Source organism: Myotis nattereri, assembly GCF_964212035.1.
Source record: "Myotis nattereri genome assembly, chromosome: 4".
Taxonomy (NCBI): Eukaryota; Metazoa; Chordata; class Mammalia; order Chiroptera; family Vespertilionidae; genus Myotis; species Myotis nattereri.
Genome location: NC_138079.1, coordinates 106,447,764 through 106,475,368, shown reverse-complemented (window position 1 = coordinate 106,475,368; position 27,605 = coordinate 106,447,764). Strand labels below are relative to the sequence as shown.

Here is a 27,605-nt window from a genome sequence, read left to right as displayed (position 1 = left end):
TGTTTTTGAATCGTCCTCTGTGCGTCTCTGATTTGCAGTGGGTAGTAGTTTCCCGGGTCCCGGGAAGTCGCCCTCTCCCCGAGTCAGGAGCACCAGCCAGCTCCACCCATGGCCGGCCCTGACCGCGGGGGTGAGTCCCTGCAGCTGGGGTGTGATCCCCACGCGTTAGGCATTGGCCGCAGGGGACCAGTGGCTCTGTTACTGCTGTGCGTCCGGGTTTTAATTGGACAAATGCCCGGCGGTCCCCGGGAAAGGAGCCACCAGGCGGTCCCGGGCGCCAGCTTAGCAAAATCTCGCAGGAGGAGAATTCTGCCTGGGTTTCCCCAAATTCCCTCGCCCCTACTCACCCCTCTGTAAAGGCGCAGAACAGTGAGGCCCCTTAAATAAAGGCAGAGTCTCCAGCAACGTGGGCCTCTCTCAGCACAGCCGGTTGGACTGGAAGGCTTTGAGTATTGATCTAGGCACCATGACAGGGAAACACAGGCTCCAGTCATGATCTCTGCCCTTAAGTAATTCACAATCTAGCAAGAAAGATGGTATCTGAGGTGCAGTAGAGGGACTCAGCACAGACTTCCCAGCGGTTGTCCCTTCAGCTCTCTCTCCCCGGAGCCACAGACTCCAGTCTCTCCTCACATGAATCCAGTCCGCTATGCCCTCCCACTGCTAGGGCCCGTGGGAGCGGGAGGGAGAGGGGGGCTGCAAATGAGATTTTGTGCATTGGCCCTTTAAGAGGGCACCGTGTCTCTAGCAGACTCCCATCTCTCCCTGGCAGACAGAATCCCTGCCGATGTTCACAGCCAGATGTCATGAATGAATCCCTGTGCCTGAGGGTACCTGGCGCTGCTGTTCTGGGCTGGGGAGCCTGGCTGGGGTGAGACCCCATGCCCCCCAGGGGGAACCTCTGCAGCTGAGCTATCACTCTGGGATCCCGGCTGCCACTCGTGGAAGCAGGGCCAGTCCTTTCTGTGTCTCTGCCCTTCCTACCGATCTCAGTGTGGCTTCTTCTGCGAGTCCTCGGTTATGGGACTTCTATTCTCTGTTGGTATTTCCTGATACCGCTGTTAAACACAGTTCTTTCACTGAAATTCTTATCTTGGGTTTGCTTTTGGGAGAATGCAAACTTCTGGGAATATATCCTTTAAATTATCTTTACACATATGCAAGAATGACATATATTCAATTTATTAATTCACCATCGTTTTAATCACAAGAGATTGGACCAATATATCAAAAGGAGGCTGGTTAAATGCATTATGACTCATGACACAATGAACTAAGTACTTAATGTCTTATATGAAACAATGTCTGAGCTATATGATGAAAAAAGCATGATGCAGAAGAGGATAAATAACCTGTGCTGTCATTTGTGTGAGAAGCGTGCGTGTGTGTGTGTGTGTGTGTGTGTGTGTGTGTGCATAGTCTTTGGGAAGGGGACCCGAAAACACATCGATTTGACTGCCCTTCAGAAGTGACTTAAATGGCTGGGGCAATGAGGCTGGAAGGGAGACTTTTGACTTATACTCTGAACAGGTTGATCAATTCAAAGAATAAAAGTAACATTAAAATAGTAAATAACTGATAGGTAAAGGGAGGTGTGTCATTGCCTACTGGACGCTTTTAGCTCTGGTGTGGCGTGGGTTTGGCAGGACGCTGTGGCTGACCAGGTCCGGGCCTTAGCATGGCTCCCCGGCGGCCTGGGCTGTGGCTGTCCCGGCTTCTGCAGGTGCGCGCTCGCCCGCGGAGGAGGCCTCACTTCCTTCCGCAGGGACGGCGTCTGTTGCTTCCCCTTCAGGTCCTCCCGGAGCTGCCATCACTGTCCTGGAGGAAGGCTGAGCGGTGCCTTCACCCATACACGAGCGGTTCGAGCATTCCCTGTGGCCGAGGGTTTGCCAAAGCTTCTGGCCCGCATGCAAGAGACATACATCCGAGACACACAACCCACACACTCGCACACACACTCACACGCAAACAAGAATAGGATGGAAACCCAGGCAGGTCTTTTCTGAGTGAGACATCAGCACCAGTCTCTGGACGGACAGACAGATGGACAGACGTGCCTGTGTAGCCGCCTGTGCGTTGGTCTAGCCAGAGTCCTGCTGGCTGCAGGAGACGCCACGCAGCGGGCAGGAGCAGCTACTGGGGTGGGGCAGCTTCAGGAGCGGCTTCCGGAGCGGCGTCGCTCATCATGTCCTTGTACTGCCGCTTGAAGAAGCCGAGCTGTGGGGCAGGGACAAGGGAGTCAAGGCGCTGAGACCAGGGCCGTGCAGACCCGAGTGGAGACAGAAGGACCAAGAGATGCAACGAATCGTGTGTCAGAGTATAGAAGGGACCTGGGAAAAGGGGGGCAGGGAGAAGATGGCATCACTATCGGGGCAGGGCCTTAGCTGGTGTGGCTCCGTGGCTAGAGCTAGAGCGTCGGCCTGCGGACGGAAGGGTCCCAGGTTCCATTCCAGTCAAAGGCACATGCCGGGGTTGCGGCTCGATCCCCAGTAGGGGGCGTACAGGAGGCAGCCAGCCCATGCTTCTCTCTCATCACTGATGTTTCTATTTCTCTTTCCCTCTCCCTTCCTCACTGAAATCAATAAAAATATCTATTTTTAAAAACATTGGGGGCAGGAAAGAAAGAAAAGAAAATACTAAAGAAGGAGGAGAGCTGCTCCTGATACAGTGGCCACTCTGTTCCGGGCACTCTAAGTGCTCTGCACGCATTAACTCAGTTACCTTCACCAAATGGGCATCTGTGTTCCCATTTTACAGCTGAAGAAGCTGAGGCCTGGGACTTGCCGAAGGTCGCCCAGCGGCTGCACTGCGGCAGCCAAGCCCGAAAGGAAGCAGAGAGGGGGCGGGAGGGGCAGGCAGAGGGCGCCCAGGGGGTACCTTGTAGAGAGCGGCTGTGATGAGGGCGAGGAGGACCAGCCCCCCCACGGAGCTGCCCACGATGAGCGGGACCGGGTTGTACACCTCATATGGCTCCACCTTGGTCTCTGTCTGGGGCAGGGAAGGGGAAGGGAGGGGCGCGCCAGGGGAGACAGGCTCTGGGTTTCTGGAGGTCCCCCAGCCAGACCTTGCACCCTGGGCCTAATGACTAACCCCTCCCCGTGCCCCCGCCCCAGCCCTCACTCCCGCTCCTCCCCACCTCTCTCAGTCTCCCTCTCTTTACCCAGACAGCCCCACAATCCAGACTCCCCTCCCCCTCCCAGGAGCCCCTCTGGGCCCGGACAGTTCGTTACCTGGGCCCGCACCAGCGCCTCCTGTCCTGAGGGCAGGGCAAACCTCCGGGCATCAAACAGGATCTCCGCTGCGCTCGCCACCTGCAGGTGGTTGTGCGGAGTCTGGGGAGAGACAGGCAGAGCTGGGCGCCGGCCTGGGCAGCATCGTGTCCACACCCGCTGAGCCTCGGGCCCCGCGTACCTTGATGTACCAGTCAAAGGAGAGGTTGCTGGTGAGGGTGACGCCGAACTCCTCCTGGCTGCCGAAGGACCGGATGTCGCACTGGATCCTCAGGCACACAGCCACGGAGCAGCTCTGGGGAGGGTGGAGGAGGGGACTAGGGAAGCTGGTGCAGAGCACTCACCCCGGGCCACCCCGGGCACCAACCAGGGGCAGTGCTGAGTCTGCGTGGCCCGAAGCTGGGGTTGCCCCATTCTTACCAGCACAGGAGCCTTGCTCAGCTCAGCCAGGAAGTTGGAGCGAGGGGGCACCCTCTCCTCCTGCTGGCATGTCCTGTTCAGGTTCTGAGGAAAGAGGGGTGCTGTGAAGGGAGACGTGAGGGCTCCTGGGTGCACCCCGAAGGAGGGGGAGATGTCCTAGGCCCAAGAGACGGTCAGAAATGGCTCCAAACCCAGCAGAGGAAACGGAGATTTTAGGAAAGACCAGGGCTGTGGAGGGAGGAGCGGGGCCCACAGCTTACCGGGGAGAAGACGACGTCTGGGTCGCCCCACACGGTCACCTGGTTCAGCCGGATGGGGACCCAGAGGACCACACTGATGGGGGGGCTCCTCTGCCCCAGGTTGCTGAACTGCAAGCGGCGGGGGCAGGGGCGGGGTATGAGGGCGCTGGCCTGGCTGTCACTGCACCCAGCCCCCACCCGCCCGGGACACCTGGTGACCAAGCGCCCGCCACCTGCTTTCTGGGAGGCCGGCCAGTGTGGCCTTAAACACCTGCTCACGGCCAGCGGGGCTGGTGCCAGGCAGCGGCTCATCCTCACTGTGGTGAGGCCGCGGGCGTGTCATCAGCCTCGCTGAGCTGTGTCTCAACCTGTAAACGGGGCGGTGCCTCCGTCGCAGTCATTATGGAGGTAAAATGAGTGAATCGTGTACGTGTGTGTACAGCCGCCCCTCAGCACCCACGGGTTGGGCGTCGTGGTGAAAGCACAGAAGGACAATATCCCGAAGGAAATGTTATGTTGTTGCTGATGTGAGCTATGCAGCTAGGCCTGCGGCGGTTGCCTAACGCGTGCCGACTTCTTGTCATCATTCCCTAAGCAATACAGCACAACAGCTGTTTACACAGCATTTACACTGCTCCGGGACCTCAGTGACCCAGGATGTGCGTGGGTTATAGGCAACTACGACACCATTTATCTAAGGGACGTGAGCATCGCGGATTTGGGCAAAGGGGGGATCCTGCAACTAACGTCCCGCGGAGACCGAGGAATGACAGTGCGCACATGCATGTGTGTAGAGTGACAGCGAGCGCAGACAGAGCCTGGCACACAGCAGGCCCCCGACGCACGCTTCCCATCACCATTCTGCACCCCGGCCCGGCCTCTCGGCTCCCAACCTGATACTGATGGTTTATAACATGGCTGGTCTTCTTTGAAGCTGTGAAGTTGAGATATTTGGTGGACACCTCACGGCTGATGGTAGAAAGAAGAAGGAGCCAGTGAGAGAACATCAGGAATGTTCTGGAAGGGGAGTCTCGGACTACGTGTGTAAGGGGTAAACAGGCACATGGGTAATGCAGGCCTGAGAGGGTGCGAGCAGGATGGAGTGCAAGGGGTGATGTGTGTGACTGGGCCTCACACACATGTGCACGCACATGCACAGGCACCCACGTGCACACACACATGCTCATGCATACAAATACCCATGTACACACACACATGCATGTTCATCCTCAGAGCACATGGGCATACACGTGCAGACTGACACACACAGGTGCTCATTGGCCCGTCCAGACCGTGCGCAGGGGGAGGGGAGCTCTGGGCACGGCACCTGGAGACCACCATGTAGACCGTGTACTTCACGGGCAGCGCCAGCTGGAACTCCGTTTGGTTGGTTCTCGGCAAGTTGTTCTCACTGAAGGGAGACAGAGCTTTTCTTCTCTCTCTTCCTCTCCCTCCACCTCAAACCAGCCACCAAGTTAGCCCTTTCTGCATCCCACCCACCACTGTTCTCCACCCCCTGCCTCCACCTCGCCCAGGCCCACCCCTACTGCCCAGATGTGTGTGCTGCCTTCTTCTCACTGAATTCGAAACTGCTCCCACCCCAAGCCCCAGCCCTCCTGGGGGTGGTCTTTCTACCAGGCAAATGTGACCTTGTCACGCCCGGGTCACGCTGCAAATGTGCCCATAGCACCCATCAGCCAGTTTATGACACTATCTCAGTTATGCCAACATCTCAGCCACTCCTAAGCCCTACGTCATGTGCCTGGGCCACACCCCCACACAGTCCGATCTTTCCAGTCTCCGGCTCTTCCTCCGTACGCTCTTCCTTCATTCTGTCTTCACGCCCCCCCCCCCCCAATTTATGCCTTTATTTGGCCAACTCACAGCCTCAACACATCTTCTCTGGGATTCCTCTCTGAACACCCAGCTCCCGAGAACACAGGACAGCCCATTTCAGTGTGTGGTAATCGCCAGCGCTCCTGCCTACCTTTGCCACTAGGTGATAACCTCTGTGAGGGCAGCCTCAGTGTCTCGTCCATCCCTGTCCCACCAGCACCGGGCCCAACGCCTGGCACATGGTGGGTGTGGGTGTTCATTCAGTGTTTGTTGAATGAATGAGCTGAAGCAAGAACCAGTGCGGGGGGGAGGGGGGAGTGGGCGTGATCTAACGCAGAGGATGCCTGTACCTGGTCACGTTGGCCTTGAGAAGCAGTCTGTCTCCAAGGGAAGCATCAGGGTCCACGTCCAATGTGATGTTAAAGGTGACCTGGAGTTGGAGAAAGGAGAGATAACAAGAATAGGAGAGAAGAAACAACCACGTGTTCCTTAATGGAAGCATGAATAAGTCAAGGGGGTGCATCCATCTAACACAGGGGTCCTCAGACTACGGCCCGCGGGGCCACGTGCAAATACAAATATTGTATTTGTTCCCGTTTTGTTTTTTTACTTCAAAATAAGATATGTGCCGTGTGCATAGGAATTTGTTCATAGTTTTTTTTTAAACTATAGTCCGGCCCTCCAACGGGCTGAGGGACAGTGAACTGGCCCCCTGTTTAAAAGTTTGAGGACCCTGCTCCAACAGAATAGCCCTCGGCAGGCAAAAGCAGTGAAGTTCTGCAACATGGATGATCCTTGTAGACCTGCTGCGTGAAAGAAGCTGGTCACAGAGGACCACGCGCTATAGGACGCACTGGTACGACCTGTCCAGGATGGGAGGATCTGGAGGCGGAACGTGGGCTAGCGGTTGCCTGGAGCTGGGAGAAATAGGAACGGGGGCTGATGGCTAAGGGGCGCAGAGTTGTTTCTTGGGGTAAGAAAATATTCTAAAATTGATCGAGGTGATAGACGCACAAGTCTGTGAACAACCTAGGAGCCACCGAATGGGAATGCTTTAAATGGGTGGGTGGTGTGGTATTTGAATTGTATCTCAATAAAGCTGTTTCTCACAAAAGGGAGCTTTATAAGAGGAATAAGAGGAAGGAGGAGGAGAAAGTGGGGAAGGGGAGGGGGAGGAGGAGGGAAAGAAGGGAATGCAGAAGAAGACGAAGGAGAAAAGGTGAGCGGGGTCCACAGCCTGACCTCTGAGTTGCTTGGGAAGATGGGGTGGTTTATGGTGCAGCTGCCGCTGTGCAAGGTCCTGGTTTGGGTGGAGGGGCCGGGATCACAGGACACGCGCCAGGATCGCCATGACTGCGGGGACTGGAAGGCAAGGGAGGCAGAGGTGGTGACGTCAGCCACGGCCTGGGGACCCAGAAAGAAGGCCAGGGGGAGCCTGAAAGGATTTGGCTACCTGCACCCCTGACACCGTCCGATAGGACAAGCCAGGCGGGTAGAAGAAGGCGACCCGAGTCCCGTAGGAGTCCTCGCCCTGGTTCCTCACAGTCAGCGTCACGTTGAAGTTCCGGAGACCACCCACCACCAGGGTGTGCAGGCTGTGGGGGGAACAAGCCAGGCCAGAGATGCTGAGGGCTCCCCTGTGGGAAGTCGGCTCTGGGCGGGAAGAGGCGTGGGCACTTGGAGAGAGAAGCCAGTGGGTGGGCAGCCACACAGACACCGCCAAAACAGCGGCTGTGCCGGCTCCTGGGGCAGGGGAGGCCGAGCACCAGGGCTAGGCGTAGGCTGGGAGGCAGCGACAAGGAAGAGAAACTCACTTGGTGAAACTGAAGCTGATGCTGAGGTCATCCTGGCAGACACTGTCATTGCCGCAATTCTTCTCAAAGGGAAACTGCAAGAAAATAGGATAGGATGACACGAAATGAAAGGAAATGGTGAAACGCTGTGAAATGAAACAATAAGATACAATTTTGAAATGAGTTCCAACCATGATGGCATCGGGACCTCCCGCGCCCGGCAGGGCCCGCCTCCAGGACTCACCACGGCTGTGAAGAGCCTCTGAGCATCCACAGCCAGCACGGGCCGCAGGTTCCCGAAGGAGGGCAAGGGCTGCCCCTCCAGAGAGAAGTTGAGGCGCAGGACAATGGGGGTCACTGAGTCCTCTACACAGTCCTGAGAGACAGTGGTGGTTTGGGGGTCTGCCTTCTCAGCTTCCCAAACCCCCCCTGTGCTGGGAGGCCCCTGTGGCTGCCTCCTGCTCACCGGTAAGTGCAGCTTCAGTGTCTCACACATCTGACTCAGCCCCAAGACCCGTGTCTGTCTGCGTGTGCTGTTCTTCGTCTCGTCAAAAATGGCGCGGGGACTTGAGCGCGTGGAGTCTAGAGCCAGGTCGTAGGTGACCGTGCTCCGGACCTCTCCTGCAGGGGCAGGGCATCACGGTGGTGAGCAGCCTGGCTTGGGCGTCGGACAGGCAGGTGGGAGGCCCGGCGCCTCTGCTCCCCAGCTGTATGGCTTTGGGCAGCTTATCTGACCTCTTTGAGTCTCGATTCCTTATTTTTACATGGAGGACAATAATTGTACCTTCCCAGTGGAGAAAATGAAACGGAATAGTGTCTGCCAAGCACATAGCACAGTGTTTGCACACAGTAGGTGCTCAATACACGGCAGCTGATCTGTAACATACTAGAACACTGCGTGTTTTTTCTGGCTGCTTTTAGCTTTTTGTCTTTGTCTTTGGTCTTCAGCAGTTTGTGCCTTGATCTAGTACAGTGTATAAAGTTGTGTACACCAGTGTAATGTACCATGGTATGATTTCCTTTATATTTATCCTACTTTGATAGAGAATCTTAATATCTTTCACCAGTTTTAGAAAATTCTTTATCACAATTTTTTTAACTGTTGCTTCTTTCTTATTCTCTCTCTTCTCTCTCTCTCTCTCTCTCTCTCTCTCTCTCTCTCTCTCTTTCTCTCTCTCTCTCTCTCTCTCTCTCTCTCTCTCTCTCTCTCTCTCGCCCTCGCCCTCTCCTTTCCTCCCTCCCTCCCTATTGGAATTCCAATCAATGTTTATTAGATCTTTCACCATGTCCCATACATCTCTAATGCTCTAATGGTTTCTTTCTATAGTTTTCATCCTTTTCTCTCTTTCTGTTAGTCTGTATATTTTTATTGCTTTACCTTCCAGTTCACTGCAGTAATTCTCTGTTCTGCTTCTAATCTTCTATTGAAACTATTTATTGAATTCTTAATTTCAGTTAGCATGTTTTTCAGGGCTAGCGTTTCCATTTGACTCTATTTTATGAATTTCAAGTCTTTTCTGAGGTTCTCCATCATTTTGAATTCCTGTCTGATGACTCTAATTTATGAATCACCTGTGGGTCTATTTCTATGGTCTGTTGTTTCTCCTGATTGCTGGACTCAATGGACATTGTCCCAATAGAAAGAACAATTTGTTTACAAAGGCTCCTCCTAAATCTCCATTTCCCCAGCAGCATGAAGCTGCTGAATTTCTGCTCAACTCTTTAGGTCTCCAGTTGCTGTCATCAACTGAGTTCCTTGGAGTACTGACCTGCAAATGACTTGAGAGGAATTTCTGTGTAGATTTGGGGGTATTTTCTCTGTAATCCTCTAATCTCCAAGACTTTGCTTTCAATTTCTAGCCATGCTGGCTGCCCCAAACTCTGACTGCTGTCACCTCAGCCCAGTAAGATTACTGCTAGAAACGTAATTTTATGAACTCCCCCTATTTCTCTCTAGTACCACCACTACTATCCTCACCCCAGCACAATGTCGCTCTTTAAAAGTGGAAAAAATAAGTCAAGTTCCTTACAATAAAATGCATGTCTGAGTACTTTGTGAATTTGTGTTTAGCTTCATCAATGCAAACTTTCCTTTAAAAGAGTTCCCCACCCTATATAATAAAGAGGTGATATGCAAATTAACCCTCACACCCCCCTGCCTATGACCAGGCCAGCACGGGGGTTAGTGAGGGACAACCAAACAACTGAACAAGCAGGCTGTGTGGGGTGACCAGGCCAGCAGGGGGGGCTATGAGGGGGGTAATCAGGCTGGCAGGGGGACAGTTGGGGGTGACCAGGCCAGCAGGGGGGGGCAGTAAGGGGTGACCAGGCTGGCGGGGGGGGGGGGGGCGGGCAGTAGGACCAACCAGGCCGGCAGGGAGGTGGCAGATGGGGGCGATCAGGCCGGCATGCAGAGGCAGTGAGGGGCGATCAGGCCAGCAAGGGGGTCAGTTAGGGGCGATCAGGTAGGCAGGCAGGTGAGCGATTAGGAACCAGCAGTCCAGGATTGTGAGAGGGATGTCCGAAGAGTCCCGGATTGGAGAGGGTGCAAGCTGGGCTGAGGGAACCCCCCTCCCCATGCACGAATTTTGTGCACCGGGCCTCTAGTTAAAAAATAAAAAAGATCCCAGTTAATTCACAGGTGGGGGGCCCCAATTATCTGGAGACCTGAGAGAGTAAGAGCATGCCACGGGCTCACTTCTTCGATCGGGTTTGCTTGGCCTCCCCAGCTTGGAGAAGGCTGCTGGAGCCAGTGAGCACTTTGCTCCGGACTGCCAAGAAGGCTGAGCCACCTGTCAATGCCCCCAGCCACTTAACCTGCTGAGACTTCCCCCCAGCCTCACCTTGTCTCAGCCTGTCCGCTGTGCTCTTCTGCACACGGAGGCAGACTCTGACCTCCCCAGCAGGTTGGCCTTTCACCGTATTTTCCCGACACTCAAACACACTCCTCGCCAATTCCGTGGGCATGAAGGTCATGGTGGCCTCAACCCTCAGCACAGGCTGGGACCTGTAGAGACACCAGAGGTCTCTTTAAGCTGCTCCTTAAAGGGAAGACAACCAGGTATGCTCTGAAAGAGGGTCTCACCTGAGCAGCAGCGCGTGCCCCTGCGCCCCTACAGCCAGGTCCATCAAGCCATCCATCGTGAGGTCCTGGCCCCCACTCAGTGACTGACCAAAATACTGGAGCCTGGGGGAGAGCTGGGAGCCTGCAATCCGCTGAGAACAGAAAAGAGAGGGGAGGAAGGGAGCAGGGAAGAGCAGGGAAGTGTGTAACTCAGTTACCCCAGGTGACCCAAGGAGAGATTGTCCGATTTCCATTCAAGTCTCATCTCCCATAATTTCTCAAGGAGTCAGGGCAGCCACTCAGCTTTAGACCACAGTCTTGAGATGGCACCCAAAGTTTCCATTAGTCAGCTGGGGTTTTAGGAAACAAATTGTTTTACAGGAAGGAAGTGGCATAGCATTCTATTTGACTCATGAATCTCATTTACATGGTCCGGATGATGCAAACCCTGAATATTGATCTAACCAAAATCATCGTGTAAATATCAGGAGGTGGGGGTGGAGGGAGGCATGCGAAGGCATGGCCAAGGGGGTCTGAAAGTGCTCAGGCCTGGCCTCCCACACGGGAAGTCCATGCTAAGACAACAAGCAAGAAGCAGCAAAATCATGTTGTTGGGAAGTATGGAGGATCAGTAACAGTGCTTCCTGGAGACCCAGGGAAATAAAGAGGAAGTCGAGTGTAGGTGTGGACACTGCTGTTTCCATAATCAGCCTTTAAAATCGATTTTGAGCCGGGCCGGCTGGCTCAGTGGTTGAGTGTCAACCTATGAACCAGGAGGTCACAGTTTGATTCCCTATGAGGGCACATGCCTGGATGTACGGGAGGCAGCCGATCAGTGATTCTCTCTCATCATTGATGTCTCTATCTCTCTCTTCCTCTCCCTTCCTCTCTGAAGTCAATAAAAATATGTTTTTTTTAAAAAGAGCGGCGGCCCTAACCGGTTTGGCTCAGTGTATAGAGCATCAGCCTGCGGACTCAAGGGTCCCAGGTTCAATTCCAGTCAAGGGCATGTACCTTGGTTGCGGGCACATCCCCACTAGGAAGTGTGCAGGAGGCAGCTGATCGATGTTTCTCTCTCATCGATGTTTCTAACTCTCTATCCCTCTCCCTTCCTCTCTGTAAAAAATCAATAAAATATATTTTTTTTCAAAAAGAGCGATTTGACTCTCTAGTCCATGTGCAAGAATAACACTGAAAGAGTAACAGCCAAATTAAAAGAAATTTTACTGACACACTTTAAAATGGTTAAAATGATGAGCTTTATGTCATGTATATCTCACCACAATTTTTTAAGTGATTTTGTTAACGGAAAGGAAGCATGAGGTGCCGGAAATTTGCTGTATCTTAACGTAAGTGCTGCTTACTCGGATTCACAGACACATAAAAATTCATCACGTAAGGTTTGTGAGTTTACTGGGTGTACATTATACCTCAAATTTTTTTAAGGAAAAGGTATTGTATTCTGTTGGGATGAAGTTTGTTCTGAAATTGTGTGTCCTGTGGCGATTGGGAAACCCACAGCCTATTGGCTGGTCCGAACGCCGAGCATCCCTGCCCCAGTCAGAGGGGAAAGCAAGTAAAAACGCAGACAGTACAACTCTAGGACAGTGTGGTCCTTTAGGCATTTCTTGTTCATTCCAAAGTCTGTGGGGTAGGCGTGCACGTGTGCAGACACATAACGTACCCTCCCTTTCCCTTGATTTTCTCTGCGGGGTGGGTTACGGTGCAGGTAAGGGGAGGGAAGTAAAGGTTTTCACTGCTTACCTCCGATTTATAAATTTGTTCAAGCATGTAAAGCTTTTGTGATAAAAATAAAGTAAAACAAGAGCCTTCAAACGCCATTTACACAGAGAAGCAACAGGCGCCAATGAAAAGAGGCATAATCCTGCTGCTCACTCGCTGTGGAGAGGCTCCTGACGCACAGAGGTGGCCAAGGAGCGGCGCTTAGCAGTCAGGAGCCTGTGCAGACACTGGGCCTATGGAAGTCTAGTGGGCGGAGCTGATCTGTGGTCGACAGTGACCAGAACTGTGGTTCCCTCTGCAGCAGAGCGGGGTCAGAAGCTGGCCAGAGGGGGCAGGAGGGAACTCTCTGGGGTGATGATGGTGATGGAGGGTGGGTTACAGCAGGGGCATACACTCGGCAGTAGTCACTGGCCGGATAAAGAAGCAACATGTCCTGTTGGTAAATTTGATCTTAAGAATAACAGTAAGCGAATGTTGAATTCTAGTTCCTGATATACGTGCTGAAGTGTTTACGGGTGACGTGGACTGGTGTTGCAACTCACTGTGAAATGCGCTGGAAAATAGAGGGACTGTAGAGAGGGAATGGCTATGCGGCCAAGTCAGTCTAGTAAAATGTTCGCTGTAGAATGTAGGTAAGTATATGCGTGTTCACTGTACAATTCTTTCAACTTTGCTTGTAAATTTGAAATTTTTCTGATTTTCCTGCGAGAGGGGCCCTGCGTGACTGCACAGGCGACAGCCCCTGAATTGTGTGATTCTGGGAGGCGGCCAATGGGAAGGTCTTCTGAGAGGGCGGCTTTCCCCCTAAAACCAGGCTGCCGGCTGCCTGCCGCGAGGAAGACAGTGCCGCTGCCGGGCACGTGCAGCCTGCACCCCTCCTCCAAGCCTTCCCGCACCCGCACAGTGCGCGCTGCGCCCCATGGCCTCCGGCTGAGTAAGAACTGATCTAGAACGGAGGGGTCTGAGGTTTCTGTGCAGCGCGTTATAGTTTTAAAGGTTCTGGAAGGAGTAATGGGAGAGCTAATCTGGCAGCTGTGGGAACACTGAACGAGAAAGGGACAGATCTGCAAAGAGTCTGCTGTCACCATGGAGACAGTGAGGGGGCCTCACCTGGCTGTGGGAGGGGCTGATGCCCGGCTCCGAGGCTCCGTGGAACAGGTACACAGCACCCCGGTTCTCCTCCTCCCCCGGGGCCCCGATGGCCACGTCCGTCAGCTTGTCCCCATTCACGTCCCCCATGGCGGTCAGGGCTGCCCCAAAGCGGCCCCAGGGGTGGCCCTGCTCCCCACGGAGAATGGCCCGGCACTGCCACCTGGCCCTCTGCAGAGCAGAAACAGTGCCAGTCCCAACCCGGGCAACCCCTCCACCCCACACCCAGGCCCCCCCCAGCCAGGCCTCCTCAGCCACTCACCCCCCGGGGCAAGGGGCACACAGACACCTGGCCCCCCCGGGTCGGCTCGTAGTAATGGGGAGCCCCGATGAGGACCAGGTCGGAGCTGCCATCTCTGTCCACGTCCACGGAGCAGAGGGAGGCCCCGAAGTAGGAGCCAATCTGAAAGAGACGAGGCCAGGGTCACACCTAAAGCAGGTCGGGGGTTCTCCCTGCGAAGAGAAACCATGGCTGCTGGGCTGGAGAACGGCGTAGGAGCAGATGTGAGCCTCTCTACTCTCTGTAGTTGACGGCAAATTCTCGTTTGAATGCGCTGACAGAGAGAGGAGCAGAGTGACGGGCAGTGCGAGGATTTTACCCCAAATAGCGTTATAAGGAGATAATGAAGATAACAAAAAAGAAGTTGGACTGGAAAATATAGACAGAAAAGCCTGGAAGAGCAGACAGATCTTTTCAATACATTGGAAGTTTTTAGTTGGGGGGGAGGAGGGAGGGTGTCAAAGTTGGCAGTCTGGCTAATAAGGAATCAGCTAACATGGATTAAAAATATCTATTAATACAGGAATGTCTTTGTGTGATATTGAGAAATAATGTCTACCTTTTAAAAGAATTTTTTTAAAAACCCACAAAAGTATGTTCAATGTCAATGTGTAGAATTCACCCACAGGATTCATCCATTTAGTCATTCACCTACTCATTCATGCATTCATTCATTCATTCATTCATTCAATAAACAAGGGTTTGGAGACACAGAGCCTTCCAGGGCTCTTGGGCAGCGTGGTGGAGCAGAGGGAATAGTAACATAAACAGGGACATGTCTACAGCAATTTTGAACTGAGGCAGGTTCTAGGAAGGAAAACTGCAGGGGACGTCAAGACTGACTTCTGCCCCTTGGCGTTGAGACAGGCCATGCTGACAGCCAACAATTGCATTTAGCTTCATCAATAGGATTGTTTGTTTGTTTGTTTGTTTTAGGTCGGGTTTATTGGGGCATAATTTACTTACAATAAAATTCAGCCTTCTTAGTGTAGCTTTATGAGTTTTGGCAAAACACAGTCATCTAACCACCACCGTGGTCAGGATATAGATCAGTTGCATCACCCCCAAATACTCCCTCATGCCCCCACGGTAATCAACCTCTTCCCTCAATCACCAGCCCATGCAAACCACTGACCTCTTTCTCTCCCTATGGCTTTGCCTTTTCCAAATGTTATATAAAGGGAATGATATAGTATGTAGCCTTTGGGTGTGGCTTCTTTCACTAGAATAATGCATTTAAGATTCATCCATGGTGTTGCATGTATCAGTAATCAATTCCTTTTTATTTCTGCTCAGTATGCCTTCATATCTACCACAGTTTGTCTAGCCATTCCAGCTGAGTGGCACTTGGGTTGTTCTAGTTTTGCACAAGTATGAATAGAGCCACTAGAAACTTCACATACAGGTTTTCATGTAAATATCTGTTCTTACTTCTCCTAAGTAAATAGTAAATACCTAAGAATGGGATTGCTGGCATTGGAACTATATGTTGAACTTTATAAGATATTGACAAACTGTTTTCCAAAATGGGCATGCCATTTCCATTCTGACAGCATTGTATGAGTGTTTTGGTTGCTACACGTCCTTGCCGGTACTTGATATTGCCGTTTATTTTTATTTTATGCCAACAATTCTAATACATGTACAGTAGTCTCTCATTGCAGTTTTAATTGCCTTCCCTAATGACTAATAGCATGGAACATGTATGTGTTCATGTGCCTATTTCCCATCCATAGATCTTCATTGGGGAGGTGTCTCTTCTAATATTTGGCTTATATTTTGGGGGGATTGCTTCTTATTGTTGATTTTAAGAATGCTTTATATATTCTAGATATATCCTTTGCCAGATATGTAATAAAAAAGGAAGGAAAGCCCTAGCTGGAAGGTCCCAGGTTCGATTCCAGTCAAGAGCACATGCCTGGGTTGCCAGCTCGATCCCCAGTAGGGAGTGTGCAGGAGGCAGCCAATCAATGATTCTCTCTCATCATCGATGTTTCTCTCTCTCTCTCTCTCTCTCTCTCTTCCTTCCTCTCTGAAGTCAATAAAAAAATTTTTTTTTAAAAAGAAGGAAAATTTACAAATATTTTCTCCAAGTCTGTATCTTATTGTTCATTCTCTTAACAGTGTCTTTCACATAGCAAAAACTCTTCATTTTAATGAAGGCTTTTTTTTTTATCAATGTTTCCTTTATAAACTATGTTTATAGTATTATATCTAAGAACTCTTTGCCTAACACAAGGTCACGAAGATTTCCTCCAAAAGTATTGTAATTTTAGATTCTACATTTAGCTCTATAATCTATTTTAAATTCATCTTAATATGATATTAGACATGGGTAGAGGTTTTTGTTTTCTTGTTTTTTATTATACATGTTTTTTATTATGCACGCCAATAGCTCCGGCATCATTAACTCTCCGTTCAATTGTCTTTGTGCCTTTAAAAAAATCAATTAACTAGCCCTGTTTGGTGTAGCTCAGTTGGTTGGGCATCATCCCATGCACTGAAAGGTTGTTGGTTTGATTCCTGGTTAGGGCACGTGCCCAGGTTGCAGGCTTGATCCCCAGTAGAGGGTATGCGGGAGGCAGCTGATTGATGTAATGCTCTCACATCAATATTTTTCTCTCTCCCTCTCCCTTCCTCTCTCTCTAAAAAAAAAATCCATTTAAAAAATCAACTGACTAAAGGCTTTCAGTCAAGACAGTGGAGTAGCTAAACTGTGTGCTCACCTCCTCCAGTGATCACATCAAAATTACAACTAAACTATAGAAAGGCATCATTGTGACCACCTTAAGACTAGCTGAACAGAAGCCTATAATTAGGGATACAAAGAAGAAGCCATGTCAAGACTGGCATGAGGAGTGGAAAATACAGGAATTGGCAGGTCCAACACCCACAGTGTGGCGATTCAGAGTTGGGAGGGATATCTTGTCTGTGAAGGTCTCCTCTGAGGAGTGAGGGGTCCCAGCCTCATACTAGGCTCCCCAACCTGGGGCACCAGTGCAAGGAAGAGAAGCCCCCACAATATTAGGCTGTGAAAACCAGTGGGGATTGTGTTGGAGAAAGACAAAGGGCTGCTAAATGCCAAGACGCTGCTCTTAAACAACCCACTCACAAATGCACTTGCTCACAAACCCACTGACTCTAAGCTCCAGCATAGGGACAGTAGCTCAAAAGTGCCGAGGACACATTAGGAGGAACTAGATTCACTAACTCAGGGTGAGGGCTGGAGAGGCAGGGTGCAGGGCAGCTCTCTCTAGGGGCAAGTGTGCTGAACAGAAGTACAAGTTAGCAGTGATAAAAATCCCATAGTGTATGAATCCTCCACTAAATACCTAATGGTATTTATCTAAGTTCTTTTACAAAACTGTTTTGGAAATTCTACTTTCTATGATTTTTCATATAAATCTAAAAATTAGCTTGTTAATTATCTCTATATAGAGAAGCCTAAGCGACCATTACGACTAGTCGACTGGTCACTATGACAATGCACTGACCACCAGAGGGCAGACGCTCAATGTAAGAGCTGCCCCCTGCTGGCCAGTGCACTCCCATAGCCAACCTCCCGCAGTCCCTCCCCGTGGCTGAACAGCTGCCCTGATTGGCTCCAATCGGGCCAATCGTCAGCCAAGCCAAGGGACCCTACCCGTGCAGGAATTGGTGCACCGGGCCTCTAGGTGCATAATAAACTACTAGGATTTTGTATGGACCTATGTTGCATCTACAGATCAACTTGGGGAGGGTTGACATCTTAACAATATTGAGTCTTCTAGTCCATGAACATAGTATATTTATTTACTTAGGTCTTTGATTTCTCTCATTAGTGTTTGTAGTTTACAACATACAGATATTGCATACCTTTTGTTCAAGTTACACAACAACATTTCATAGTCTTTGGTGCTATGATAAATAGTACTTTGTAAAATTTTAATTTCCAATGTTTATTGCTAGTATAGAAATACAACTTATCCTATATAATGAAAGGCTAATATGCAAATCCACCGAATGGCAGAACAACTGGTCACTATGACATGCACTGATCACCAGGGGCAAACACTCAACACAGGAGCTGCCCCCTGGTGGTCAGTGCACTCCCACAGGGAGAGCGCTGCTCAGCCAGAATCCCTGAGCCAGGGTCACGGCTGGCGAGCACAGCGGCAGTGGCGAGAGCCTCTCCCGCCTCCATAGTAGCACTAAGGATGTCCAACTGCTGGCTTAGGCCTGGACATCCCCTGAGGGGTCCCAGACTGTGAGAGGCCACAGGCTAGGCAGAGGGGATCTCCCCCGAGTGCACAAATTTAATGCACTGAGCCTCTAGTTTATAAATATTGATCTTGTATCCTGAGAACTTACTGAAATAACTTACTTATAATAGTTTCTTTGTCGCCCTGGCTGGTTTGGCTCAGTGGATAGAGTGTTGGCCTGCGGACTGAAGGGTCCCAGGTTCGATTCTGGTCAGGGGCATGTACCTTGGTTGTGGGCACCTCCCCAATAGGGGGTGTGCAGGACGCAGCTGACCGATGTTTCTCTCTCATCGATGTTTCTAACTCTCTATCCCTCTCCTTTCCTCTCTGTAAAAAACCAATAAAATATATTTTTTTAAAAAAATAGTTTCTTTGTCGATTCTTTGGAATTTGTCATGCAGCTTTCCAAACAATCATGTCATCTGCAAATAGAGACAATCTTTTTTTTTTCTTTCCACTCTATGCTTTCTCCCCCCAACCTCTCACCCCCACCCCCTTACTTTTTCTTGCCTTATTGCACTGGCTACATCTTATAGTATGAGGTTGAATAATACTGGTGAAAGTGGATATTCTTGCTTTCTTTCCAATTTTAAGAGATATTCTCTTAGTTTTAAATATGATGCCAGCTATAATTATTTTTTATAAATGCTCTTTCTCAGGTTGAAGATTTTACCTTTAGTTCCTAGTTTTCTGAGAACTAAACATAATAAAAGGATATATTTTGTAAAATATTTCTGTATCTATTAATATTATGTTTTTTTCTCTTCTAGTCTGTTGTTATGGTGAATTACATTGATTGCCTTTTTGTCATGATAGCTTTTTAAAAATAAATATTTTTATTTATTTCAGAGAGGAAGAGAGAGAGAGAGATAGAAACATCAATGATTAGAATCATTGATCTGCTGCCTCCTGCATGCCCCCTACTGGGGATCGAGCCTACAACCAGGCCACATGCACTGACAGAATGCATCCGTGACCTCCTGGTTCATAGGTGCTCAACCACCGAGCCACACTGGCTGGACTAATCGAGATAAAATTTACAAACATAAAATTTACCATTTTTAACTATAACACTTAGTGGGTTTTTGTATATTCACAAGGCTGTATAATCACCACTAATTCCAGAACATTTCCATCACCCTGAAAAGAAATCTTATCTCTGTTAGCAGTCACTCCTGATTCCCCCACTCCTTCTGTCCCCTGGCAACTACCAGTGTACCTTCTGGCTCTGTGGATTTGTCTAATATGGACATTTCAGATGAATGGAATCATACTATATGCGGCCTTTTGTAACTGACTGTTTTCACTTAGCATAAAGTTTTTTAAATATACTTTTATTGATTTCAGAGAGGAAGGGAGAGGGACAGAGAGATAGGATGAAAAAGCGTCACTGATTGGCTGCCTCCTGCATGCCCCACACTGGGGATCGAGCCTGTAACCTGGGCATGTGCCCTGACTGGGAATCGAACCATGACCTCCTGGTTCATAGGTCGGTGCTCAGCCACTGAGTCACACCAGCTGAACTATGACTAAATAGTACTTCGTTGTATGTATATGCCACATTTTGTTTATGTATTCATGAGCTAAGTACAGTTTGGTTGTTGCAAAATAGTCATGGAGATGTAAGGTACAGCATAGGGGATACAGTCAATAATATTCTAGTAACTATGTATGGTGTCAGATGGGTACAAGATTGATCAGGATGGTCACTAAGTTATAAAATGTCTAACCACTGGGGTGTACATGTGAAATTAATATAATATTGCATGTCAACTATAATTAAAAAATTAAAAATGATAATCAATGAATAGCCATTCTAGTGAAATCTCTATTGTGTTTTTAATTTGCATTCCCCTAATGATTGTTTATGTTGAACATCTTTTCATGTACCTGTTGGCCATTTGTATGCCTTCTCTGGAGAAATGTCTATTCAAATCCTTGCCCATTTGAAAATTAGATTATTTGTCCTTTATTGTTGCCTTTCAAGGGTTCTTTATACAGGGTGGGGCAAAAGTAGGTTTACAGTTATTTGTATGGAAAATAATGCAATCTAATCTAATGAAAGAGGAACATGCAAATTGACCACACCTCCACTATGCCCCAAGCCACGCCCACCAGCCAATCAGAGCGACTATATGCAAATTAACCCAACCAAGATGGTGGCCAGCAGCCATGGAGCTGGAGTAAGCAGGAGGCTTGGTTGCCCCGGCAATAGAGGAAGCCAAGCTTCCCGCCTGCCCTGGCCGGCTGTGGCCTCCGCTCAAGGCAACAAAGTTTCAATTATAGAAGATAAATAAATCTCAGATACCTGCTTCCAGCCAGCCTCCACTGGGAGCTTGGGTGGCTGGGGGCCGTGGCCAGACTACAAACAGCCATCAGCCCCTCACCCAGGATGGCCACACCCTCATGGGGTGAGGGTCTCCGCTGGGGGGTTTGGCCAGCCTGCAAACAGCCATCAGCCCCTCATCAAGACTGCCAGGCACCCCAGCAGGACCCCCACCCTGAAAGGAGTATGTCCAGCCTGAAAACAATGCTCAGCCCCTCACCCAAGCTGGCCAGGCACCCCAGCGGGGACCTCCTCCTGAAGGGGCTATGGCCAGCATGCTAACAGCCATCAGCCCCTCACCCAGGCTGGCCAGGCACTCCAGCGGGGACGCCCACCCTGAAGGGGGTGTGACTAGTCTGAAAACGGCCCTCAGCCCCTCACTCAGGCTGGTCAGGCACCCCAGCGGGACCCTCACCTTGATCTGGGACACCCTTCAGGGCAAACCAGCCACCCCCCACCCATGCTCCAGGCCTCTATCCTATATAACAAAAGGGTAATATGCAAATTGACCCTAAAGCAGAATGACTGGGAATGACTGGTCACTATGACACACACTGACCACCAGGGGGCAGACGCTCAATGAAGGAGCTGCCCCCCTGGTGGTCAGTGTGCTCCACAGGGGAAGCTCTGCTCAGCCACAAACCAGGCTGATGGCTGCCAGTAGAGCGGTGGTGTGGGAGCCTCTCCCGCCTCCTCAGCAGCGCTAAGGATGTCTGACTGTAGCTTAGGCCTGCTCCCTGCTGGCAAGTGGACATCCCCCGAGGGCTCCTGGGCTGCCAGAGGGATGTCTGACTGACAGCTTAGGCCCAGTTCCCCAGGGAGCGGGCCTAAGCCATCAGGTGGTCATCCCCCGAGGGGTCCCAGACTGCGAGAGGGCACAGGCCAGACTGTGGGACCCCTCCCCCCACCACTGAGTGCACAAATTTTTGTGCACCAGGCCTCTAGTAATTAATAAATAACAATACAAGAGTAAACTCTGTGTTTCATAACTGTAACCCGATTTTGCCCCACTGTTTTCTAAATACCAGACCTTTATCAGATATATTATATATAAATAATTTCTCACATTCTTTTCATTTTCTTTATAGAGTATTGATGCTCAAGAGTTTTTAATTTGATGAACTACAATTTGTCTATTTTTTTCTTTGATTTCTTATGCTTGTGGTGTCATATTTAAGAAATGGTTGCCAAATCCATGATTACAAAAATTCACCTATAGCTCCTTCTAAGAGGTTTATAGCTTTAGCTCTTACATTTAGGTCCCTGATCCATTTTGAGTTAATTTTTGTATATTGTGAAGTACGGGGTCCAAATTTATTCTCTTTCATGCAGATATCTATTTATCGCAGCATCATTTGTTGGAAAAATTATTTTCTCCATTGAATGAACTTGGTATCTTTGTCAGAAATTAATTGACCTTAGACGTATGGGTTTATTTCTGTACTCTCAGTTCTGTTCCATTGATCTATAGGTCTATCCTTATGCCAGTACCGTACTGTACTGTCTTTATTACTGTAGCTTGTAGTGCATAAGACTAACTGAAACTGTAAGCAAACATAATTGGTCGGGAGGATCTATGGGAGGAGCTAGGGCTGATGACAGCTCTCACACTCTGTGTAATCAGGAGGACCCTGCTGGAAGAACTGATTATAATAAAGTGCTCAGGTTCTGATTTCCTTGTCCCTTAACTTCCTTTTTCCTCCTATAAATACCCCTCGCCTTGGCACGCAGGCCAGAGTGTGCACCTGGCTTGCCATGTCTGCATGCACTGGGTTGCAACCCTTCCTTTTTCATGAATAAGTCCTTTTTGATGACAAAATACCTAGCTGATATTTTTCAGTCAACAGTAGTTAAGTTTTTCCCTGAGCAGTGGTTGGAGCGTCGGCCCCATGGACTGAAGGATCTTGGGTTCAATTTTGGTCAAGAGAATGTGCCCCGGTTTCGGGCTCAATCCCTGGCCCTGCAACCACTCTCTCTAAAAGGAAATGGAGAAAACGTATCCTCGGGTGAAGATTTTTTTTAAAAGTTTTGAAATTAGAAAGTGTGAGTCCTCCAATTTCATTCTTCTTTCTATTTTTTTTAAAAAAATTATCTTTATTGTTGAAAGTATTACAGATGTCCCCTATTTCCCCATTGACCCCTCCTCCCCATCTCCATCCTTTACCCTGGTCCTCACCCCCTATTGTCTGTGTCCATGGACTATGCTGTCCAATATAATGAAAGCCTAATGTGCAAATCAACCAAACGCTGGAACAACCACTTCTATGATGTGCATAGAACATAGAACCACCAGGGGGCAGACGCTCAATGGCTGGCAAGGGCAGCAGCAGTGGCGGGAGCCTCTCCTGCCTCTGCAGCTGTGCTAAGGAGCGGCCAGCCGAGCAGTAAGAAGCAGCGAGCAGGCAGGCAGTAAGGAACGAGGGGTCCTGGACTGCAAGAGGGCACAGGCTAGGCTGAGGGGCCCCCACCAAGTGCACGAATTTTGTGCACCAGGCCTCTAGTATGCATATAGGTTCCTCAGTTAATCTCTTCCCTCCCCCATCCCCCTTCCCTCTGAGGATCTTCACTCACTCTGTTGCATGTTTTCATGTCAGTTTATTTTGTTCATTAGATTCCACATATAAGTGAGATCTTCATTCTTATTTTTCAAGATTATTTTGGCTATTCTGGGTCCCTTGCTCTTCCATTTAGAATCAGTTTAATTTCTGCAACACCGTAGAACAAGCCCTAATCCCCGGGATAAACCAGACTTGGTCATGATGTATTATTACCCTTTTTGGAGATTACTGTGTTCAATTTGCTAATAGAGTTGACCCTTGAACAATGAAAGGGTTTCGACCTATCCCCTCTCATGTAAATGAAATCCACACAGCAAACTTAACTACTAATAGCCGACTATCGACCAAAAGCCTTACCAATAGCATGAGCAGTTGATTAACACATATTTTGTATATGTTACATATTGCATGCGTCATGACACACCTTTTTCTTCGTTTTTTCAATATTTCTAGGCTATACAGTTTGTGAATTTTTCAAACTGCTGCAAATCTCCAAAAATTTTCCCAAAATGGTATTTACTGGGGGGTGGGGGTGGATCTATACAGTTCTAACCCAGACAGTTCAAGAGTCAACTGTATTTTGTTGAAATTTTTTAAATCTTTACTGGATATTGGTCTGTAGTCAACGAAGGGTCTTAAACTGAGGACTAATTCATGGTTTCTCACTTAGAAAGCTCATTTTTCTTTTGGTTTGCATTGGGATGCGAAAGGAAGATGTCCTTGCGCTTTCTGCCTGTCTTTGTGGCGGCCTAGATTGAATAAGGGACTACGTCTGCAAAAAAAAGAAAGAAAGAAAGAAAGAAAGAAAGAAAGAAAGAAAGAAAGAAAGAAAGAAAGAAAGAAAGCTCACCCTCCCTCTATGGATTAGAGCAGTGGTTCTCAACCTGTGGGTCGCCACCCCTTTGGCGGTCAAACAACCCTTTCACAGGGGTCGCCTAAGACCCTCCTGCATATCAGATATTTACATGATGATTCATAACAGTAGCAACATTACAGTTATGAAGTAGCAACGAAAATAATTTTATGGTTGGGTCACAACATGATGAACTGTATTTAAAGGGCCAGAAGATTGAGAACCACTGGGTTAGAGAGAGGCAACATGGGATTTTGGGAGACCAGTAGGAAGGTTATAGCTGGCTCTACAGGAAAGATGATGATGGCCTGGACCAGGCTGTGGCAGTAAAAGTGGAGGGAGGGGGTAAATTTGAGATGAATCTGTTTCCTACCCTTCTCCTCAGCGTTTGCTCCCACCTCCTCGCCTTCCCCTACACTCACACTCCCAGCTCACACTGTCTCCTTCTGACCGTTTCCTCTCCTCACTCCTCACTTCTCTAGTGCTTCCCCCTCCGCGCTGCCTTCAGGAAGCCTTCCCTGACGCTCTCCTGTGGGTGCCCCTCTCACTTGCTCCCATTTGACTGTTTCAGTTTAAGTATTTATCACTCTTGATTGTAATTTGCATGTTTAATATTTGCATGTGGTGAGGAAGTTTACCAGCTGGACTTCCCCCTGTGATTCTGGACCCCACACACACAAACAGAGAAGTAGCAACACACTCACCCTTGACTCCCTAGAATCGCCACACATTCTCCCCCACCCTACCCCTTCTGTGTGTCAGGCACTGGCGCCATCAATGGTCAATCTGTGTCGGTGAAACTTTTAAAGAGCATATGAAGAATCTGACTATTGACAAAGAATTACAACAAAATCATTCTGGTACAGAGCAAACTGGTTTCATCCAGACGTGATGCATTAATTGCAGACCAAAGAGAACCACAGATGAAGATTAAAGGAATACACACAGAACTACAGTATCATGGATATAGTCCTATTTAAGGAATTTGCAAGGATGGTTTTGACTAAAGATTTTTGCCTCACACACCACATAAGATGCAACCACACCGCTTCTGCAGGGGTAATATTTAAAATAGGGAACTGTTAGGACTGCTCAGGCTCTGAGCAGGGTCCTAGCCAGAGTAGGTCCTAGAGGTCCCCTGAGGTGCCCTCTCTGACTTCATAGTTGCTGGAGGAGTTCAAAGAGTACTGGGGCCCTAGCCGGTTTGGCTCAGTGGATAGAGCGTTGGCCTGCGGACAAAGGGTCCCGGGTATGATTCTGGTCAAGGGCACGTACCTCAGTTGCAAGCTGCACCCTGGCCCCAGTCCTGGTCAGAGTGCATGCAGGAGGCAACCAATCAATGTGTTCCTCTCACACTGATACTTCTCTCTGTCTTTCCCTCTCCCACTTTCTCTAAAAATCAATGGAAAAATATACTTGGGTGAGGATTAAAAATAAAAAAAGAAGTACTGGGGAAGGGACCATTTTGCAAGACAGGGGCCACCACAGGGAAATATGACAGATATGGAATTATTTCAATGCTCAAATAACTGATATGCTTATATTGATTATGTACTGTCAAATACCAGCTCCGTATACAGGTAAACTCATAGAGAACTCTGTACAGGCCTGTGTTATTATTTACTAGAGGCCCAGTGTATGAATTTGTTCACCAGCAGGGTCCCTCTGCCTGGCCTGCTGGGATCAGGCAGAAACCTGCTCTCCGACATTCCCTGAGGGTCCCGGATTGCGAGAGGGCACAGGCCAGACCAAGGGATCCCACCCGTGCACAAATCTGTGCACTGGGCCTCTAGTATGCATATAAGATCTTTGGTTAATCTCTTCTCGCCCTCCCGCCTCCTCCTTTCCCTCTGAGATTCATTAGTCTGTTCAATGTTTCCATGCCTGTGGTTTCCACTCCTGTGTTGAGCATCTACCCCCTGGTGGTCAGTGCGCATCATAGCCACAGGTCAGATGGCTAAATGGTTAGCCAGTTGCTTAGACTTTTATATATATAGATAGATTGTTGCGAGAGTATTCTCAAATGCAAAGCTGATTCTGTGAGTCTCCAGCCCAAGGCCCTCTGAGGTGTCTTTATAAACCTCTGTCCTACATGGCACCTGGCAATGCCACCCTGGAATCTCTCCGTCCCCAGGTGCCTCTATGTGCACATTCATGGCCCACATGCTCTGCACTCACCTGGCTGCCCTCGATAATCGCGTTGGCCTCCCAGGCCCCAGCGCTCTGTCTGAACATTGCCACCAGGCCAGTGTGCTGATATCGAGGAGCCCCCAAGGCCAGGGTTTGCACCCGGCCCCGTGAGATGACTTCGGCAGCATAACCTAAAGGTGATATCAAGAGAAGTGTGTTTTCTTGTAGGCCCTGCCCCCTCTAGCAGGCCCACGCTTGATAGGTTGGGGTAACTGGACCCCGCACTGTATTTCTCTTTGTTAACATAATTAAAATAAAATTTTGAAATTTCTGTCTTTAAACCTATCCCAAGGGCCTATGACAGTTCCAGCCACATCAGGTTGAGTTGTACCACATCCTGACCCTGTTCTCCCCACTTACCCAAGTAAGCATCGTTCATGTCTGCATCTACCCTGGTTGTGTTGATGAAGGTGACTTTATCCTCTGACATATGCAGGAAGGCTCCACCAGCCCAGTCAAAGCTGCCCACAGCACCCAGCAAGGGACCATTCTGGGAAAGAGAATAGGACGGGATTGAACAATCTATACCTTCAGTACAATCCACATCAAAATTGCAATGGTATTTTCCATAGAAATAAAACAGACAACCCTAAAATTTGTATGGAATCACACACACACACACACACACACACACACACACACACACACCAAAAACAAAAAAACAACCCACACCTAAATAACTAAAACATTTTGAGAAAGAACAAAGCCAGAGGCACTACACTTCCTGATTTCAAAGTATATTGCAAAAAGTATGGTATTGACATAAAAACAGATACATAGATCAATGAAACAGAATAGAGAGCCAGAAATAAACCGATGCATATGTGGTCAACTAATTTACAACAAAGAAGCCAAGAACATACAATGGGGAAAGGACAGTTCCTTCAACAAATGGGGAAGGGGAAACTGGACAGCCACATTCAAAAGAATGAAACTGGACCACTATCTTACGCCATTCACAAACATCAACTCCAAATGAATTAACTATTTGAACATTAGATCTGAGACCATAAAACTCCGAGAAGAAAAGAGAGGCGGGAAGCTCCTTCACATCAGTCTTAGCGATGGGTTGTTGTTGTTGTTGTAGTATTTGACAGCAAAAGCAAAGGCAACAAAAGCAAAAATAAACTAATGGGACTGCATCAAAAGCTGTGCACAACAAAGGAAAACATCAATAAAATGAAACAGACAACCAATAGGATGGGAGAAGACATATATTTCAATCATATGTCTGACAACGGGGTAAAACATCCAAAATAGATAAAGAACTCATACAACTCAATAGCAAGAGAACAAACAACATGATTTAAAAATAGGCAGAGGATCTGAATAGACATTTTTCCAAAGAAGACATACAGATAGCCAAGAGGTACATGAAAAGTGCTCAACAACAACACTCAACAAAATCAAAACCACAGTGAGATATCACCTCCCACGTGTGAGAATAGCTGTCATCAAAAAGGTAAAAAATGGCAAGTGTGGGTGAGGACGTGCACTGTCTGGGAATGTAAATTGGTGCAACCACTATGAAAAACAGTATGGAATTTTTTTCAAAAAATTTAAAAAAGAATTACTATACAAACCAGGAATTTCACTCTAGGTATTTATCTGAAGGAAACAAAAACCCTAATTCAAAAAGATGGCTGCGCCCCGAGTTTGCTGCAGCGTTATTTACAATAGCCA

At 48.9% G+C, this 27,605-nt stretch overlaps 1 protein-coding gene across 1 annotated transcript in view; it reads right to left on the bottom strand.

The window, feature by feature from the left end:
* Positions 1-1,161: 1,161 nt before the first annotated feature.
* ITGAM (integrin subunit alpha M) overlaps positions 1,162-27,605 on the bottom strand; it is a gene marked incomplete at its 5' end in the record, with an annotated part of 47,311 nt that continues 20,867 nt past the window's right edge. The window contains 20 exons of the mRNA XM_081090309.1: positions 1,162-2,217; positions 2,878-2,988; positions 3,231-3,332; positions 3,412-3,525; positions 3,651-3,734; positions 3,911-4,018; positions 4,783-4,858; positions 5,217-5,300; positions 6,076-6,155; positions 6,968-7,087; positions 7,179-7,320; positions 7,540-7,613; positions 7,763-7,894; positions 7,985-8,139; positions 10,362-10,525; positions 10,604-10,734; positions 13,436-13,645; positions 13,737-13,877; positions 25,911-26,053; positions 26,283-26,412. Of these exons, the coding sequence (XP_080946435.1) occupies positions 2,134-2,217; positions 2,878-2,988; positions 3,231-3,332; positions 3,412-3,525; positions 3,651-3,734; positions 3,911-4,018; positions 4,783-4,858; positions 5,217-5,300; positions 6,076-6,155; positions 6,968-7,087; positions 7,179-7,320; positions 7,540-7,613; positions 7,763-7,894; positions 7,985-8,139; positions 10,362-10,525; positions 10,604-10,734; positions 13,436-13,645; positions 13,737-13,877; positions 25,911-26,053; positions 26,283-26,412 (2,385 nt within the window). The 3' untranslated portion in view covers positions 1,162-2,133. The remainder of the gene's footprint in view (positions 2,218-2,877; positions 2,989-3,230; positions 3,333-3,411; positions 3,526-3,650; positions 3,735-3,910; positions 4,019-4,782; positions 4,859-5,216; positions 5,301-6,075; positions 6,156-6,967; positions 7,088-7,178; positions 7,321-7,539; positions 7,614-7,762; positions 7,895-7,984; positions 8,140-10,361; positions 10,526-10,603; positions 10,735-13,435; positions 13,646-13,736; positions 13,878-25,910; positions 26,054-26,282; positions 26,413-27,605) is intronic.